Source organism: Ursus maritimus, unplaced genomic scaffold (assembly GCF_017311325.1).
Source record: "Ursus maritimus isolate PB19 unplaced genomic scaffold, ASM1731132v1 scaffold_7, whole genome shotgun sequence".
Taxonomy (NCBI): Eukaryota; Metazoa; Chordata; class Mammalia; order Carnivora; family Ursidae; genus Ursus; species Ursus maritimus.
Genome location: NW_024426885.1, coordinates 46,766,235 through 46,784,814, shown reverse-complemented (window position 1 = coordinate 46,784,814; position 18,580 = coordinate 46,766,235). Strand labels below are relative to the sequence as shown.

Below are 18,580 nucleotides of genomic sequence, written 5' to 3'. Positions count from 1 at the left end.
CTGGGCTTCACTGGAAACTGCAGACTTGCCGTTGGCCGAGCCGGTGTTCCTTAGGTTAGGAAGCTAGGAAGCGGGAATGGTATGTCGCCACGGTGGCAAGCCAGCAGGCAGCGCAGGGCATGGCCACCTCTGACCCTGCGGGCTGGTGCCCGAATGGCCAGCGGCCGCTGCCACCGCTCTGCTGATGCTCTGAGGACTCTCGCTCCTTCTAGGCTGTCCCCAGGAGTCGGGTCGCTTCCTCATTTTGTCTTTCCTAGGGTAGCCTCTCCATTTCCCCAGCCCGAGCTCCATCCAGCCCGGGTGGGGGGTGTGGCACCCCGAAGGAAGCTGAGTGGAGGGGAGCCAGCGTGGGCCGTGAATGCATCAGCCCAGACGTCGAGAGACGTGCTTCTGGTCTATGGCCTGCCTCCAGCCAATCCTGAGACGTGAGGCAGATCCCTCTGCCCCCCGGGCCTCGGCTCCGACCGTAGTAAAATAGGCCACTTCCAGGTCCAGTATTCTGGGATTACTGTGTAATCCGAAGCCAGGGCACCGGCAAGTGACTTTTTATTTCTAGGAGGTGTCTTTCAGGACCGACTCGCTCAAGCGCAGCCCTGTGGTAAGGCTTAAACACCACCCCATCGCCACCTCGGCCGGCCGGCCTTGTCCGCAGCATCCCCAGGCTGCTCAGCCCCAGGTGCCAGCCCTCCGAGGACAGTGGGAGGCAGGCCTCGCTAATGATGGACAGAGGCTCCAGCGAGTCTTAATTCCTGGCCTGTGGGTGGGGAGTTCGATGTTTAACAGCTACCTTGTGCAGGCTTTCTGTTCAGTGTCTGGGAAAATAGGGTCGGGATTGGTGGGGTGCTGCCTGGGGCTCTCTGGCTCGTTTGTGCCCACAGCCGAGAGGTGAGGCAGATCCCCGTGAGGGCAGGGCACTGGGGCTCTGCCATCCCTGCCGACAGTCAGGCCGCTTACCCCCTTCCCAGCAGAGTTAGGGATGTTCCTACACCCTCAAAACACTTGCAGTCCTGCCTCGGTGTGGGAGGGAGAGAAGAGAATGTCCTTGATGTGTCGTCCTCTCTGCCCCCAGAGTTCCTGGAGCCGATGCATCCGAAGCCCTGACCAAAGAGGCTCTTAGAACAGGTGGCACCCAGGGTGGGCAGGAGATGAATCGGGGTCCACTGCTGCCGTGTCTCTGTGCCCAGCCCCGTGCTACCAGTGGCAGGAGGAGGAGAGGCCTGTCCTACAGCCTGGGCTGCGCCTCCTGCACTGAGAGGCCTAAGAAACAGCAGTTCCGGCTCTGACGCCAGTTGGGTGTGTGACCCTCCTGGCTTGTCAAGAACCCTCTCTGCGCCCTGGTTCCCTTGAGGTGATACTGTCTGTCTTGCAGGAACATTGTGAGGATGAATGAGGCGATAGATAACGAGGTAAAACACGTCTCGGTCACAGGTACTGGGAAAAGGGGAATATTGTTAGTACACTAGAGGATATAGAAAACATTTTAGGCCAAGTGCTGGTAAGTTCCAGGAACAGGAATCATTAGGGGTGGAGAGATCAGGGCGGGCTTCCTGAAGGAGGTAGGGGCTCTATCGTGGCTCAAGGAAGGCCAAAGTTGACATAGGCTTAAGGGAGGCATAAGGAGCCAAGGAGGACAGACCAGGTAGAGGGAACTGACTGAGCAGAAGTCCTGAAGATAGAAAGTGCCAAGATAGTGCCGTGGCTGAGCCGCGGGCATTCATTTCCTGGGATTCTTTTCCATCACACATATACCTCCGGGAACCTGCCATTTGCTTGCCGTGGCACAGTGTAACTCTTGGCCCCGGGCGCTTTGGGAGAGCTTAGGATCCCACCTCCACAGGGGTCAGCCCATGCCTGAGATGTGAAAGAGATCTTCTCCTCTACTGTGATCTGTAGGCTCTGGTGGGGATTTCTTTCCACTTCCAGCTGCACAAGGTTGGCCGGGGACTTTGTCACCCTTAGAAGAGAAGCTGCTGGTGTTATTTGAAGGAGAGGTTTCCTGGGGCTTCTAGGTAAGGCTGGGGGGCGGGGGGGCTCAGCCATTTGGTGCTGGAATAGGTACTCTCTCGTGTCTTCTAGATTTGAAGGGATGGAGCTTCTCCAAAGCCATTTGAACAGGCACCCCCTGCTGCCTTCTGTCCTGGTCCTCCCTGCCATCCCTCTCCCCCCAGTTCACCGTGAGAGAGGAGCTGTGCCGGGCTGTGGGCTTTCGTATGGCTCGTTGCCTCTTAAGTGGCAGGGCCCTGGGTGACATCATCTGTCCCTTTGACTACACGCGCAGGTGCCTACAGGGGCAGCCCAGGTTGGGAAGGTGGGCAGCTAAAGCAGGCACGCCTAGCTGAAGGGGCAGTCGCTGCCTCCCTAGCTGTGTGCTACCACGAGGAAATGCAGGACCCATGTTGCCAGATCTCCCATTTTTCCATTAAAAAAAAATTTAAGTCAGGCCCGGTGCTCTTATAGCTCCTTCCCCACCCCCCCACCCCCGAAGTAAATGTGAACCGTAGAACCCTCATGGAGCCCCAGGTTCTGGGCAGCACAAGTGCACCACCACGGGCCCCTCGCAGGCTCAGCCATTTAATACGTGAGGGAGAAAATGCCCAGAAGAGCCTTAGGGTGGCCAAGACCCGACCGAGAGAAGCCAGTTCTCTAGACTCTTCTCCCACCTTGCTCTCCCAAAGAATGCATTTCCCAGCCATAATCTCCATTCTTCCTGGGAATGGCTCTTAAACCCCTGGTGGGTAATTTCCTGCAACTGCTCTATTGTGTTTATGTCCCCAGGCAGAGGGAAAGCCTGCTACAGGCCCGGACTTCGTGTTTTCCTTTTCTTTCCCCAGGTAGTCTCGCCCAGCCCCGGGTGCCTCTCTGAGCCCAGAAGTGAAATTAATGGGAAGATACTGGAATATAAGCTTCAGCTACAGGAGACCCCCTGCCTCTGCCTCACTGGCCTCAGCCCTTCCAAGGGAGGGGTCCTAGCCCTGAATTCACAGAGTCCTAGCAATGTTGTGTATTCATTTTCTTAAAGAAGACCCCGAAAATTATATAAGCTCCAAGCCCCACAAACCTGGGACCAACCCCTGTAGGTGCGGCAGCTGACTGGCGTCCTGTCTTTTGGGCAGTGAGCTCCTATTTGGGGGGTTCTGGGCCAGCCCTCTTAGGATCTTGCTGTGTTACCTGGGCATGTGACTTCCTCCTCTCGGGTTGTCAGTTTCCCCATTTGTGAAATGGGAGCCGAGGTGGCGTGGGTAGGAACGAACTGAGTCATTGCTGGGCTGACTGAGCTCCGGCGCCCCAGCTGCGTGGTCCTGCTGGTTGGGGTGTGATAGCCCCGCCTGTGGGAGTCCACTGCCAGCCTTTTCCCTCCCCAGAGCATTTGCATTACTGGCTGGGTGTGTCTGGCCTGGCCCCACACGACCACTCACAGCCCGGAGTCTCACCAGGGTGATTCATGTTGACCGATAATACAAGGGGGCAAAGCTTAATTGAGCTTTTATCCCCAGGCCTGCAGGCAAGGCCAGCACCTGGTGGTCCTTCCTTTCTCGGGTGGAATAGTTGGTTTTGTGGTCTTGGTGGTTTATTGCCTCCCTTGTCAAAGAAAGCCTCCTAGGTTACATAGACTTGTGCCTGGGTCTTTAACGCAAGGAGAACAGAGGCCTTTTCAAAGAGAACACCATAGAAGGATCTGGAAGGAAGGAGATTACTGTCTGTGTTAGTTTTCTATTGTTGCCATAACGAATTACCACAAACTTAGTGGCTTAAAATCACACAACTTATTTTGGTGGTAAAATATACACAACAGAAAATTTACCATTTTCAGTATTTTTAAAAAGCGTGTAGTTCCAAGGCACTGGGGACATCGACACTGTGGTGCAGCCATCACCAGCACCCATCCGTAGAACTTTTCCACCTTCCCCAACTGAAGCTCTGTCCATAAAACAGAAGCTCCCCAGGCCCCCCTCCTCCCCGCCCCTGGCAACCACAGTCCTGTCTGTCTGCACTGGGCTGCGCCAAGCACCTCCCGGGAGTGGAGTCACACGGTGTCTGCTGTCAGTCGTGGGCTGATTTCTCCGCATAATGTCCTGTGCTCGGCCCTTTCGTTGTACCTGTTGGAATCTCCTTCCTTTTTAAGGCCAAATAGTATTCTCCTCCGTGCTCTCCACCGCCTTGCGTCTGTCCATTCCTTTGGATGGACATTTGGGTGGTTTCCACCTTTGGCCCTTGTGAATCACGCTGCTGCGAGCCATGCTGTCCCTGTGGGCTCGGGGCCCTGCTTTCCGGTAAGCGCACCTGCCGTGCTGTTTACCACACAGCTTTTCTGTCTGACACTTTGTCTCACGTATCTGCTGGTGTTTGTGGGTGGGGTGGTGTCTTTTCTGGAGGCTCCAGAGGAGAATGCACCCTCGCCTTTGGCCGCTTCTAGAGGCCATCTGCATTCCTTGGCTCATGGTTGCTTCCTCAACGGTTGGAATCCCTCTCATGCTTCAGATCTCTCCTCCTCGTTCTTTCTTTTCATCCTTAACCGGCTGGGAAGGGGTTTCTGCTCGGGAAAGGACTCCTGTATTTAGGTTGGGCCCACTGGATGGTCCAGGAGAACCTCCCCATCTCAACATTGGTAATCGTCACCACCCCTGTAAACTCCCTTTGGCCATGTCAGGTCACATGTTCACAGGCTCTGGGAGATCAGGGTGTAGACTGGGATGTTGTTTTTAAGGTTTATTTATTTATTTGACAGAGAGAGAGTGAGTGTGCCTGAGAGCAGGAGCCAGAGGGGCAGAGGGAGAGAGGAGCTCAAGCGAACTCCGTGCTGAGCGCAGAGACCCAACACGGCGCTCGATCCCATGATCCTGAGATCATGACCTGAGCCGAAACGAAGAGTCAGATGCTCTACCGACTCCGCCACCCAGGCGCCCCTGGGATGTTTTTGAAGGTCCTCATCAAGGAACCCGATGGTGCCTTGTCTTAGGCTTACAAAAGCCCTCCCCTCCACCCCGTCCCCTTACCAGCATTTTCCTGAGACACCCCATAATCGTACAGTTGGTTAGCCCTGCTGTGTGGGCTGGACACCTGGTACCAGACAGTATACAATTTGGGTGTATGTCCCGGATCTTTGATGACCCTTTCCCCCTTTCCAAACATCAGAGCCTGTCCTCTTGGGCCACTTGGGAGAGACCAGTGCCGTGTGAGTTGGTCACAGAGTTAAGAGAGCTATCCCAGGGGGCGCCTGGGTGGCACAGCGGTTAAGCGTCTGCCTTCGGCTCAGGGCGTGATCCTGGCATTATGGGATCGAGCCCCACATCAGGCTCCTCCGCTGTGAGCCTGCTTCTTCCTCTCCCACTCCCCCTGCTTGTGTTCCCTCTCTCGCTGGCTGTCTCTGTCTCTGTCAAATAAGTAAATAAAATCTTAAAAAAAAAAAAAAAAAAAAAAGAGAGCTATCCCAGGGGCGCCTGGGTGGCACAGTCGTTAAGCGTCTGCCTTCGGCTCAGGGCATGATCCCAGCCTCTGGGATCGAAATCGTGACCAGCTCCCCGCTGAAGCCTGCTTCTTCCTCTCCCACTCCCCCTGCTTGTGTTCCCTCTCTCGCTGGCTGTCTATCTCTGTCAAATAAATAAATTTAAAAAATCTTTAAAAAAAAAAAAAAGAGAGCTATCCCATATTTTACAAAGATCTTCTCTTTTTTTACTTCACTCAGTCCTCACATAACTCCAAGGTAGGTGGGCAGGTCATAGCTTTGCAGAAAGCACAGAAGTTCAGAGACAGAAAGTTAGCCCCGGAAGGTCACACAGCAAGTGGTGGCGCGAGGACCCAGACCACAGGTTCCAAGCTAATGCGTCTGAGGGAGCAAGTTAAAAGTAACTGAGCACCTACTGTATGCTAATACGCTTCATGGTGGGTAGCTTTATATGTGTGTATCAGTGTATCCAGTCGTCACGGCCACTTATAAAGATAGATCGATGTGTCTTCCGCAGGTTTACAGGTAGGAAAAAAGACTCAAAGAGGTCAGGCAACATGCCCAAGGCCACATAGCCAGCAAGGGGTAGAGCTGGGCTTGGAATCATCGTCCTTGGACTTGAAACCCTGTGTGTCACCCCGGTTCCTCCACAGCAGTGTTAGAAGATGCTATCAGAGCTGTGTGGGCTGGTAAAATGCATACAGCAGAGTCGAGAAGTTTCCTGTGACTGTCCTGTTGATATTTGTGGCTCTTGATGGGGGAGCGTGGGTTGTTGTGAAGATGGGGGACGGGTTTAGAGTGTGGGAGAGAGAGTCATTGGCAGCAGAAGGACCCTCAGAGTCTCTGGGGTTGGACATTGGTGTTGCTTAGGCTGCGTGACCTCGGATGAGCCACTTGGCTGCCCCTTTCCCCACCCAGAGGAGGGAGGGGTTCAGGGAAGGAGCTCCCCCAGTTCCCTTTCGGCCCGGCCACTGAGGAGTCATGTTGTACGGACAGTGACCGCTGCGGGGCGTGGATATGCTGCACCCCCGGGGGACCCAGGTGATACTGGAGAAGGGGCACTTGCACTGCACTTGGTGGGAAAGGGAGGGACTTGAGAGCTAAGGGAGCGGCCAGGAGGGCTCAGGCACCGCTGGCATGTGCCAGCCCCTCGTACTTGGCTTCTCGGGCCGTCTGGGAGAAGCCCCTCGCGCAGGTGGTGTCACTGGGAGCAGCACCCCCCCACCCCGCCCGGGCAGAAGTGGTGAAACACAGACACAGACCTGTCTCTCCTTGGCCTGCACTGCACTTGGAAACACAACCCACAATTTCCCTTTTTGGGGTGGGGGGTGTTTCCTTAGGGCCTGACCACAACTTGGACTTGTCACTGCCACTGTGTCTGTCACAAGAACCCTGACATCTGCAAGGACTGCGGCCTAAGGCCTCATCACATTCTGGGCTTGGGTGTGAGCTGATGTTGGCCCCGTGTATGGGTTCGCCTTCATTTTCCATGGCTCAGAAATCCCAAATTGGGATTGACCTTTGACTAAGGGTCGGCTGTTCCGGAAGCCTGTTTGGTGTGGTGTCAGAGCGAACCGTCCCGTGAACAGGAAGGAGCCAGTTTTGTGGCTGTGGAGAGCTGTGCTGTGGAGGGGTGGGAGGGAGACCCACGAGCACAGACTGGTGTGTGAAAGCGGTCGCTCCTGCCTCACTCCTCCCCTTCTCAACGCCAAGGAGCCAGTCTAGAAAGGCAGCTGAGAGGAGAGAACATGATTTCTGTCTGGGTGGGGGGCCCAGGTAGAAGTACTGACAGCAGGTGCCTGGGTGCCTGCAGGCTGGAGCTTTGTGTGGGGACTCGGGGGCTGCTTCCCCAGGTCCCTCCTCGCAGGCAGTGGCTTCTCCAAGAGGCCTTTCCAGAGGTGCTTCTCTCCCCGCTCCCGATCTCCCCCTGCCCCATCCGCTTCTTGCCTCTGCTTCCCTGGCCCCTACCATTCCTGGGGCTTGGACCAGGCCCCCGGGCGCCCAGGCACGCAGAAGGGAAAGAAAGAAAACTGTGCCCGTTTCCTGTTGGTGGATTCCCCCTTGGGGAGCTGGGAACATCCAACATAGCCACTCCCAGGACCTGCTGCTCCAGGGCCGGGCTTGGTGTGGGAGAAGGAACTGGTGGGCTGGATTCCACTCGTCACATCCTCTGCCCCCACCTCTGGTGTTACACCACCAGACTCCACATCCTCTCCCCGCACTGCCCCCACGTTGTCATCCCGAGTGTTATCAGATGGCCCTCTAGTCCTGTTTGCTATTTTATACTGGAGAAACGGAGATCATGAAAGGTTAAGTGATATTAGGAGAACATATTTGTTAGTAAACTATTAATTATCCCCATTTTACACATGTGGAAAACTGAGGCCCAGAAAGGTTAGGTAACCTGCCCAAGGTCACACACCTAGTAGAGAGCAGGGCCGGGATTTGAACCTATGTGGTCTGGCTTCAGAGTTCTTGTTCTTCCCACCACCCTATCCTGCCTTTGATGATGTACCTGGGGTCACAGTGAGGCCTGATGTCCTGATTCCTAATCGCAGGCTATTCCATCAGCCAGTGTTTTTCAGTTTCTGAGATACTAGTTTCTGGGGCCAGTGAGATCCAGGAAGTAGAGTATAGCATGGAGGTCAAAGTCCTGGGCTTTGGAGCCTGGCTGCCTGGGTGTGAATCTTGGCTCAGTCATTCACTACCTGTAACCTTGGGTGAGTTCCATAATCTCTCCATACCTCAGTTTCCTTATCTCTAATAGGGGATCATAATCTCAGTGTTTGTTTTGTAGAGTTGTTATAAAGTTGAATTCCAGGTAAAGCACTGAACAAAGTGCCAAACACACATTAAAGTATTAAATAAATGTTAACTGTTGTTTACGATTGCCTAATAAGCTGGAGAAATTTGGGGATAAAGTTAAGCAGGCTCCTTTGTTACAGGACTTCTCAGAGCCTTTACCATGCTGTTATGAATTGACCCTTTGGGGGAGGGGACGTAGTAGGCAGCATTTTCCAAAGTTTTTGGACGACTAATCTCCGTCTCCTTTTAAATTGCATCCCTCTACATTCTCAGCTTGCAAGATGTTAAGCTGGTGTCGGAGAACACAGTTCAGGAGGCGTTGAGCTGTACATCAGGCTGCCTGTTTCTGCTTGCCAAGCCTGAGTTGGGGATGGGGGTCCAGGTTGTTGCTGAGCCAGCTCGAGTGACCGTATGTGGCAGAGCCGTGGCTGTGCCTGGCTTCCCTCCTCCCCTGTAGGTGTGGGGAGAGGGAGGAGGTGTGAGCCTACACACCTGAGGATCTCTGGCACCTCCTGGCCATGAGGAATGGCCTCGGCAAACCCTGGTTCAAAGCCTATTTACTGCACTTACTTCTGCCCTGGGAGGAGGGGTCTTACAGTAGGTCACCTGTGGTGGGACTGGCTGGGACCACCAGACAAGCCAGCCTAGCTCAGGTGGTTTCGCAGCGTGGCTCTGTTAGGAGAAAGCAGGTGGCGAGCAGAGTTCTTCCATGGACACTCTCCCTAGTGTGTGTGTGGCTTGAGAAAACAGTGTCCCTGGTGTATTTTAGCTGCAAAACAAAGGGGGTTGGAAATTAGACAACCTTCAAGGTCCTTTCCAATGGGAACATTTTGGGAGTCTGTCCACCTGGGACTGGGGTAAAAACCTCAAGAGGTGTCCCCTTTCAGAGTCCTAAAATGCAAAAGCAAGGACGAGCCCTGAGAGGGGAAGGCCCCCTCCCATCCCCCCTTCACACTGGGATAGCAAGGTCTAGGGAGATTGGACCCGCCTCCGGGTCATTGGTTGGGATCCTTTTCCATAGGAGATTCTTAGAAGGGGATTACTTTTTTTTTTTTTCTTTTTGAGAAAGAGAGTGAGGGAGAGGAAAACGTGCGCGAGTGGGGGCGGGCAGAGGGAGAGAGAATCTTAAGCAGGCTCTGTGCATAGCATGGAGCCGGACGCGGGGTTCCATCTCATGACCCTGAGATCATGACCTGAGCTGAAATCAAGGGTTGGACGTGTAACCAGCTCAGCCACCCAGTGCCCCAAGGAAGTGGATTACTTTAGGTAGACGTTTCTGTCTTGCTTTGGGCCTCATTCGCACCCTGTCTGGGTCATTGCCTGCTTTTGTCCGGCCCCGTGACCCGGGAAGGAATGCCCACCGCTCCCAGGGCTGTGTATGGGGGCCAGGAGCTGCTCAGACTGGCTGAGGGCGGGCTAACTCTTCATCTCCCCGAACAGTGCCAGGAGCAATGCCAGGTAGGAATGTGTACCATTAATCACACCTGAGTCTGCCCAAACCTGGCCTGGTGCTGGAGCAAGGAGAGTTTGCAGATAAGCAAATACATCTCTTGCTTTAAAACAGTTGTATACACATATGACAAACATAAACCATATATACACACATGCACATGGATTTATGTGTGTGTTTGGGGGGCATCTTGATTACACATTAGAAACTGCTCAGTGGCGACCTTTGGGGAGAGAATTAGACCTTGGGTTTTCACTTTGTGCTTTTCTGGTTATATTTGAATTTCCCTACAGTGTGTTCTAATCTTTTTGTTTTATTCTTTTATTTTATTTTTTTATTTTCAGTTTTAAATGTAATTTGTTTTTTAGAGCAGTTTTAGGGTCACAGCAGAACGGAGTGGGAAGTCCATTACTATCAACGCCATCAGTATCCATTATCAACACCCCTGCTGGAGGGTTTCGCTGTTGCAACTGGTGAATCTACATGGACAGATCCAGAGTCCATAGTTTACCTTAAGGTTCACCTCTGCTGTTGTATGTTCCATGGGTTTTGACTAATGTAGGCACCATTTTAATATCATGCAGAATAGTTTCACTGGCCTAAAAAAGTCCTCCGTGCTTTGCCTCGTCATCCTTCCCTCCGCCGTAATTCCTGGAAACCACTGACCTTTTTACCACTGATGAGTTTTACCTTTTCCAGACTGTGGAGAGTTGGAATCATGCAGTATGTAGCCTTTTCTCATTCGCACTTAAGCTCCCTGCGTGTCTTTCCATGCACTGATAGCACACTTCTTTCTAACACTGAATAATATTTCATCATCTGGGCATTTATCCATTCACCTACTTAGGACTTCTGGGTTGCTTTCAAATTTTGACCATTATGAACAAAGGTGCTTTACACGTCTGTGTGCAGGTTTTTGCGTGGACAAGTTTTCAGTTCACTGGGGTTTAATACCACGGACTCCTGGATCATAGGGCCAGGATGTGTTTAGTTTTGTAAGAAACCGCCGGACTGTCTTCCGGAGAGTCTGTTCTGTGCCATTCTGCACTCCCATCAGCAGTGAGTGAGAGTTCCGGTTGCTCCACATCCTTGCCAGCGTTTGGTGTTGTCTCTGGTTGGGACTTCGGGCGTTCTGATAAGCGTGCGGTGGTATCCCGTTGTTTGATTTACAACGCCCTAATGAGGTCTGATGGCGAACATCTCTCCGTGTGCTCAGAAGCCATCTGTGTGTCTTCTTCGGGGACATGTCCAGGTCTCTTGCCCATTTTTTAAATCAGATTGTTTTCTTACTGTTAAGTTTTTAAGAGTTCTTTTCTATATTTTGGATAACAGTTCTTGATCAGATGTGTCTTTTGTAAACTTTTTCTCCCAGTTGGTGGCTTGTCTTCTTTTCATTTTTAAAAATGTATCAGCAGAGAATCATCTGAGCTGTATGACTTAAATTCTATATTTTAAATTCTTGTATCAAAACAGATTGAGGATTTAATATTAAAAGATGAATACACAAATGAATCCTCCAGCCACCAGGCTGGGGAAGGCCAGTGGAGGGGTCATCCCACAACAGCCTCCACTCCAGTCCTGGGCCTGCTTGGTTTGCTGCCGGGCACAGAGGGGCGGGAGTTCTCAGAGATGATGCTTCCAGGCCTCAGCCTCAGCCTGCTGCACACTCTGTCCCTGGCTGGGTCCCACGCCGGCCTTCTGGGGAGGACGCTTCTGTATCCTTGTGCCATAACACTGCCACCACTCACCCCTCCTTTCCCTTTCACGTGCTGGAAGTCAGGCTAGACTCCAGGAGGTGTGCAGAACCCAGCCTTCCTGGAGGCCCCCGTCTCCATCTCCCACTGTTGAGGTGGGGAAATGACAAGGCTCTCCGTTATGGCAGGGAGATGAGTGAGTGGGAGGAGTAAGGTTCTTCTTGTTCTAGATGATTCTGTCTCTTCTGCCAACACAGCATTTCTAAATTCCTGTGTTCAAGGACTCTGGCTACTGCCCTTGCGGAACCCTTGAAATTTAACAGTATACTTGCAAATGTATACACAGCTTGGAGAAACAGGCCCTCTTACAGTCCTTGAGAAGTCCCCCACGTAGTGGCCATATACTTTCAAAATTTCCCTGGCCCTCTGAGGCTTGGTTCTCATGGGATCCCGGGATGCCCAGGTCTTGGTGCTTGTCCTCAGAGCCGACGACTGGGAATAAAGGCTGGATAGTAGAAGCTAGAATGTGTCCCAGTACCTGCCAGGAAGGAGTGTTTCCTGGAGTGTGGAGCACAGAACGAGTTACATCAGAATCTCTGGGGGTGGGGATGGGGTGCTTGTTTCGATTTCAGAGTCCTTGGCCCAGCCCAGGCTGAAGGGCCCAGAATGACCGGGGCCAAGGCATAGGCATTTTCAACGAGCTGTCCAGATGATTCTGATGCGTGATGGAGCAGTGCCACCCAAAGTGTGGTCCGTAGTCAAGCAGCATCAGCACCACAACACGGGACGTGTGTGGGAAATGCAGATTTGGGGGCCTGTCCCAAACCTGCTGATTCCGAGACTGTGGGGAAGGGGACCGAGCAATCTGAGCTTTAACAAGTCCCGCAGGTGACTGTTTTGCAGACTGAAGTTTGAGAAGCCAGAGAGGGCCACAGCTGGATGAAATCGAGTGCCTAGCGGCAGGCGGATGAACCCAGTGGGAAAGTAAGGGTGGTCTTTGTGCCCCAAAAGCCCAAAAGTGGCAGGCCTGGAGGCTGGAAGTGCCCCAGAGTTGGTTTCTAAGAATTGGCGCAATCCCTAAAGAGGCCGGCTGCCTGCCATGCAGAATACGCTCTCTCCGGTGAGTCCGCGTGGCCGTGTCCTGACCAGAGCCACCGCAGACTGGGGGATATACCCCGGCCTGCCAGAACTGTGGAAGGATAGGAGGACGAGAGGCTTGGTCTGTGTGGCAGGTGTGATGATACCTGTGGGCACCAAAGAGAGAACAGATCTGCTGGATTGTAACTCACTGTGTTCTCCTCTGTGGTGGAGAGCGAGTGCTGGACAGGTAGGGGGGAGGGGAAAGCAAGGTTCGGACCACCTAGAAGCCCTGCTCCGAGCGGGGATGGAGCCCAGAACAACTTCAACTGGTATAGCGTGCCCTGCTGGTGGCCAGAGTTACCCGAAGACGATGATGAGCAGATTTCTTAATGTTGAGAAGAGGGAAAGCAGGTAGGCATTGTGAGTCGAAGAGCTGAATCCCCACAGCCTCCCAGTTGGGTAGGCACTGGGGGCAGGGATGGTGCACCCAAGGGCACCCCAGGTCATCCAGCTGCGTGGCTTTTCTCCTGGGGATTATTAGGCAGGTAAACGGGGCGGGGGGGGGGAGCTCTAGGCACGAGCCATATGTTCAAATCCTCATTTGACGCAGGTCCTCTTTAAACTGGCGTGAAGTTGATGGGGAAACGTGTGTGGCGTCGTTGTGGTAGAGTTAGGGGCCGGGGTGCCGGCTGCGTGGCTGCACGTGCAGCTGCTGCTGTCGGGCTGGGGCGTGGTCGGCAGTGACAGTTCAGGAGTGTTGTCCTTGGCCCTTTTCCTACCAGTTGCTTGGAAGAAACCAAATGTCATGCTTACCAAACAGAGCTGAGGACTAAGATGTTTGATGCTGGAATGTCCGGACACCTCAGCAGGCTGAGCAGCAGGCAGAACTCGAGGGAGGAGTTGGACAGGACCCACATCAGGGCTCCTTGTCCAGAACACTCTGTGTCCCAACCCGGGGAGGAGGGAGCTGGTGGTCCGGCCCTGCCCTGTGCTCTTCGGGGACCACAGCTGGGGCCTTGGATTCTGAACAGAGCTCCGAGACAGAGAAGGGAGCGGTACTGCACACAGGAGATGGTGGGGAGGTGAGGCTGCTCTCAGGGGAGGCCCAGACTGGAAGTGGTCTTTTCAGGGGAGGGGAAGACCCAGGGTTGAAGGCCTGCTGCTCCGACATGGGATTAGACCTGGCTTGCTGCCAAAGGAGAGCTTTTGACTCTTGCTGGAAGTCCGCGAAGCCCTCCCGGGAATGCCGTGCCATCACCCTGGGAGCAGCCCGAGGCCTCCCTGTGCTCCTGCTGCGGGCGGGGACTCACTAGCGGACCCTCCAGGTCTGGGTCCCGTGGTGCGTTTACATAGCACTGCTAACCCCAGGCTCTGAGCCGGGCTGCCTGGGGCTGAATAGAGCCTGTGTGAGGTGTTCAAATGTTGGAAGCACAGCCATGGCCTTCCAGTGAGCTCAGAAATCGCCACCTTGAATTGGGCCTTTTTTAAAGTTGTTTTTTTTAACAGGCAGTACATGCATGTGGCCAAAGAATGCAAATATAAACAGTGAGCTTCATGTCTGTCCCCAGTTTTCCCTTCCAAAGGCAATCAGTGTCACCAAGTTTCTTGTTTATCATTCCGGGGATGGTGTGTGTCTGTGTATATATATTATATGTACCAGCGAGTCTGTTTGCATCTTCTATTTTTAAAGAAATGTTAGCTTAGTAAGCACACCGTGTGCACCGTGTGCACCTTGATCAAGAATTCCGTACGCCCGTACACAGCCATGGCTGACTGTGAAAATAGCTCCGGAGTATTCATTGTACGGACCCGCTCACCAGCCTGCTATGGGTGGGTCGTTAGGGCTTGTTAGCGCAGAACGGCCCCGCTACAGTCCCCGTCCCTGTCGCTTCACGCAGGCCTAAGCGTGCCTGGGAAATACACTTCCAGAGGTGAGTTTCTGGTTCAGAGCGGGTGATTTGACATGTTGACATCTCTGTGTTTGTAATTGGCGATTCTAGCATCTTAGCATGGGTAAATTCCGTTCCTTTTATGTGACTGCCTGCTTGCATCATTGGAGTTTCTCTGCTGGTCACTGGGTTTTGTTTTTTGGGTTTTGTTTTTGTTTTTTTTTTTAATTGCAAAATATTTTTCTTACGTTTATTTTTCTTGTCATATTGTTGTTTTCCTTATTTGTTTCTTATTGTGCAGAACTTCAGTTTCAGGGGCGCCTGGGTGGCACAGCAGTTGGGCGTCTGCCTTCGGCTCAGGGCGTGATCCCAGCGTTATGGGATCGAGCCCCACATCGGGCTCCTCTGCTGTGGGCCTGCTTCTTCCTCATAAATAAATAAAATCTTTAAAAAAAAAAAAAAAAAAAAGAACTTCAGTTTCATGTCTTTGGGGTTCGGGACCACTTATATTTAAATCTCTGGTCTGGCTGAGATTAGTTTTGATGATGGAACAGGGTTGTATCCAGCTTTTGGTTTTTTTTTCTCTCTTCTGGCTGTGGATGGGGCCTTTTGGTCTCATTCCTCTGGGATGAGAGGGGGAGGGTGGCGAGGGGTCTTTGGTGCCCAAAGCTTCTGCTTAAATGTGGTCTCCAGAGGAGAAGGGTGTCAGGGACACGACCACCGCTCATGCTGGCCTCGTGCAGGGCTCTTCGTCTTCCTCCCAGCGTGAGGTTCCTGGCCCATCCAGTCAGTCAGATTTTCAGGCCCTCCTCATCAGCAGGGCCTGAGGATTCCGGCAGGAGGGTCAGGCCGAGGGCAGGGTCTGGGAGGGCTTTGGGCCGACAGCTCAGCCAGCCACAGGGAAAGGAGTCAGACCGAGGGCCTCACCATGGTCTTTGGCCCACGCTGCAGGTGGCCAGTCTTTGCTCTCTCCAGGGTCACTAGGCTGTCATCTGGCCTTTTACTGCTCTGCCTACAGTCACCTCTGGACGCACTGACCAAAATACATCCCCATGCCCATCATGCCTGTGGGCCCCGCGGGGACAAGTGGCACCGAAGCAAGCCCTTCAGCCTCCTTGCAAACACCACGCGCAGATCTCCAACGTAGCTGTGAAGGGCAGCTAGAATCCTGTAGGTGAACGATGGCGTCTAGAGCGGTGCTTCTCCAGGTGGGGTCCCCGCAGCAGCAGCGTCACTTGGGAGTTAGTTAGAAATGCAGGTTCTGGTTCTGCGGACTCACTGCCGTGGAGCCCAGCTCCGTGTGCTCAGCAAGCCCTTCGGGCGGTTTGGATGCACACACTGCACTTTAACAGCTCGACTGGCGCCCGACGTGCAAGGGGGGAGCCAGTCTCCTGGGTCAGCAGGTGTGATGGTTGAGGGGGCCTGCAGGTCCCCTGACACCCTTACCGGTCACTGGACGCCTCTGTGACTGCAGCAGCCACTGGCGAGTGAGAGGAAGTAGGTTGCACCACAGTGTGTGTGGCTCGGGTCGCAGCAGATCTGTGTCCCTCCTGGGCAGTGTAACTGGCGTGGGGCCAGGCAGAAGGATCTGTCTGCAGAGGGACTTTGTGAGAGCAGCTGTCCCACCCCGCACCAACAGGCAAGAGCCCTGGGTCCAGGCCTTTCTCCTTCCCTGCTGGTGATCTGCAAGTCACTTCCCCTTTCTGAGCTCCAGCTGTCTCACTTGCCCTCATTCCAGATCCTGGATCACATGAGGCCTCCTGAGGTCTCTTGTCTCTAGGACTGAGGATTTCATGCCACACCCCCATGCCTGATGAGCCAGCGGTTGCAGAATGAAAACTGTAGCTTGGGGCAAATCCGTGTTGGAGGTCACTGTGGATAGCTCGGGGTCTCTATAGGCTGGGCACAGGGGACGGGGCCTCTGGCTGGATGGTGATGAAGACACCAGAAAATAAAGACAAATAGACCCAGGCCCCTGAGAACGAGGCAGTGCGCGCTCGCCTCTGAGGTTAGAGAACAGCTTCAAACACGCAGTGTCCCATGTCAGCAGAGGTGGGAGTGAAGCGTGTGGGAAAGGGGTCTACGGAAACGCAGCCCCTGGTGTGTGGTGAGCCCTGCATGGCTGCATGTGGGCACGGGCATGGGTCTGCCCCTGGCCACCGTTTCTAGCGGGGGACTTAGCAGGTGGAAGGTAAATTGGGTTGACCCAAGACAGGCCTGATGCAGCCTCTCCTTCTGCAGGGACCTGGCCTGTGGCTGTTGCTGTGCTCGGCGAAGCTGGTGGGAGCTCCCGGCAGAGCCTGAGCACGCTTGCTTTCCTCTTGCCTTTCAGATTAAACCATGAGCTACCCAGGTTACCCCCCGCCCGCAGGCGGCTATCCCCCAGCTGCACCAGGTAAGAAGGTCTGGAGCGGGCAGGGGAGGGAATGCCCTTTCTGCTCAGTGACCAGGAGCGGACAGGGAGGGAGTAACAGTGCTTTCCAGTCACCTCCTCTCTACCCCAAGGGTGCAGCCAGGAAGCGGAAAGGCCTGGATTTGAAGCCCTTCTGGAAAGCCAGGATGAGGCCAGCATGCAGTTTCTTTCTTTGTTAGCTGACAGCAGCAGGCAAATGCCTTCTTTTTCTGGGACTCTGTTTTCTCCTTTGCAAATGGTTTCACATATCTCTCCTTCACTGGGTTGTCCCTGAGACTAGTGAAATCGCCAGGTAAAGCCCTGGCACCAAACAGAAGCACTGTTCAGTGATGATTGCCCTACCCTGCGCTCAGCAGCTGGGCGCCCCTGCCAGGGGAGGAAGTGGGGGCAGTGGCTGAGGGTCAGATGTTCCTGCTGCAGCTGCCAGAGCTGTGGGCTGATAGCACTGGGGCTGCACCCTCGGCCAGGCCAGCAGAACCCGCACCACCACCACCCCCGCCCCTGCGACAACACATCTCTTCACCCTTAGACATCCACTCTTCTGGTCCGGGCCCTCCCAGATTCCTGAAATGAGACTGGGTCCCCAGGGTAGGGGAGGAGACGAGAGGATCATTCCAGGCTGGTCATCCGGAGGTTGCCTGAGCAGTGCCGCCCCTTGCCCCACAAGACCCGCGAGCGCATTCATCTCCCCAGAGCAGAGGTCCTTGAGTCTGAACCCCCATGACCCTGCAGGCCATCCGTGCCCACCCTGCCATTCCGCAGGTGGAGAACATGTGGAGAACAGGTCTCGGCCACCGTCCTGTGGCGTAGCGGGTTGAGTGGGGCCATTTCCCTCTGAACGAGGCCCGGCGCAGGTGTGCCAGCGCTGGCCTCATGGTTGGCCCTCTCTGCAGTAGGGATCCTGCCGTTGTGTCCTACCACCGCCACCTCCACCACACTGAGCAGCAGAGAGGGAGCGAGCTGGGGATTCCTGGCAGGCTCCAGCCTCAGTGTCCCGGAGCCCTGGATCGGAAAAGCTAACCTCGAGGCCCTCGGGGTCTGATCACTGCCCTGGTCAGGAAGGCATCTCAGGCCAGCGGCGCACACAGCGATGCTAGCTACAGCATGGGAGCCCCCACACAGGCGTCAGGTCTTCGTCCTCACCCAGGCCGTTAGAGGCAAACTCGTTATCATCCCCATGTCGGCTGAGGAAGCCGAGCTAGAGGAGCTGAGTGCCTCGCCCCAGGGCACACACCTGGTCCCTCTGGGTTCAGAGCTGGGGCTTTTCACTGCTATTCCCCAACCGCGCCCCCCAGTAGGGACAGGTGTCTGTGTTGCACGACCCAGCGCTGTCTCCTTTCACCCTGTCATCCTGCTCTCCCTCCCTTCACAGACTTGTGATTGCAGACAACCAGTCAGCAGGACACCCACCCTTCCCTGCCATGCTTTCCCTCAATGTGGGTTCTCGGTGCTCTCTGAGCTCACTGCTGTCGTGGGCTGAGCACAGTGTCCCCGAGTGACCTGTTTTTATGTCTGTATTCCCATTCCATGATGGTGAGCCCAGGAGGGCAGTTCGGTCCTTGGTCCTCCTACCTCCTTAATCCCATAGAGGTCTTGGGAATGTTTGCTGATCCCCACCTTCCTCCCTGAAAGGAGGAGGATGTTCCCTCTTTTCTCTTCCTCTGGCAACGGGATTGGGCTCAGCTTTCTTGCCTGAGTGTTTTCTGTGGGGTCTGTAGTGCTGTCCGCAAGGCCCTGCTTGGGCCCCCCCTCCTGACCACCGGAGAGCTTCATGCCCTGCCTTTCCCTGTTGGGAGTGCCGGCAGG

At 54.3% G+C, this 18,580-nt stretch overlaps 1 protein-coding gene across 2 annotated transcripts in view; it reads left to right on the top strand.

Annotated features, from left to right (window-relative positions):
- Window positions 1–18,580, top strand: part of ANXA11 (annexin A11) — a 40,935-nt gene that overhangs the window by 7,868 nt on the left and 14,487 nt on the right. For both annotated transcript variants that reach the window (XM_040624000.1, XM_040624001.1), the window contains exon 2: window positions 16,694–16,756. In XM_040624000.1, coding sequence (XP_040479934.1) covers window positions 16,702–16,756 — 55 coding nt within the window. In that variant the 5' untranslated portion in view covers window positions 16,694–16,701. The remainder of the gene's footprint in view (window positions 1–16,693; window positions 16,757–18,580) is intronic.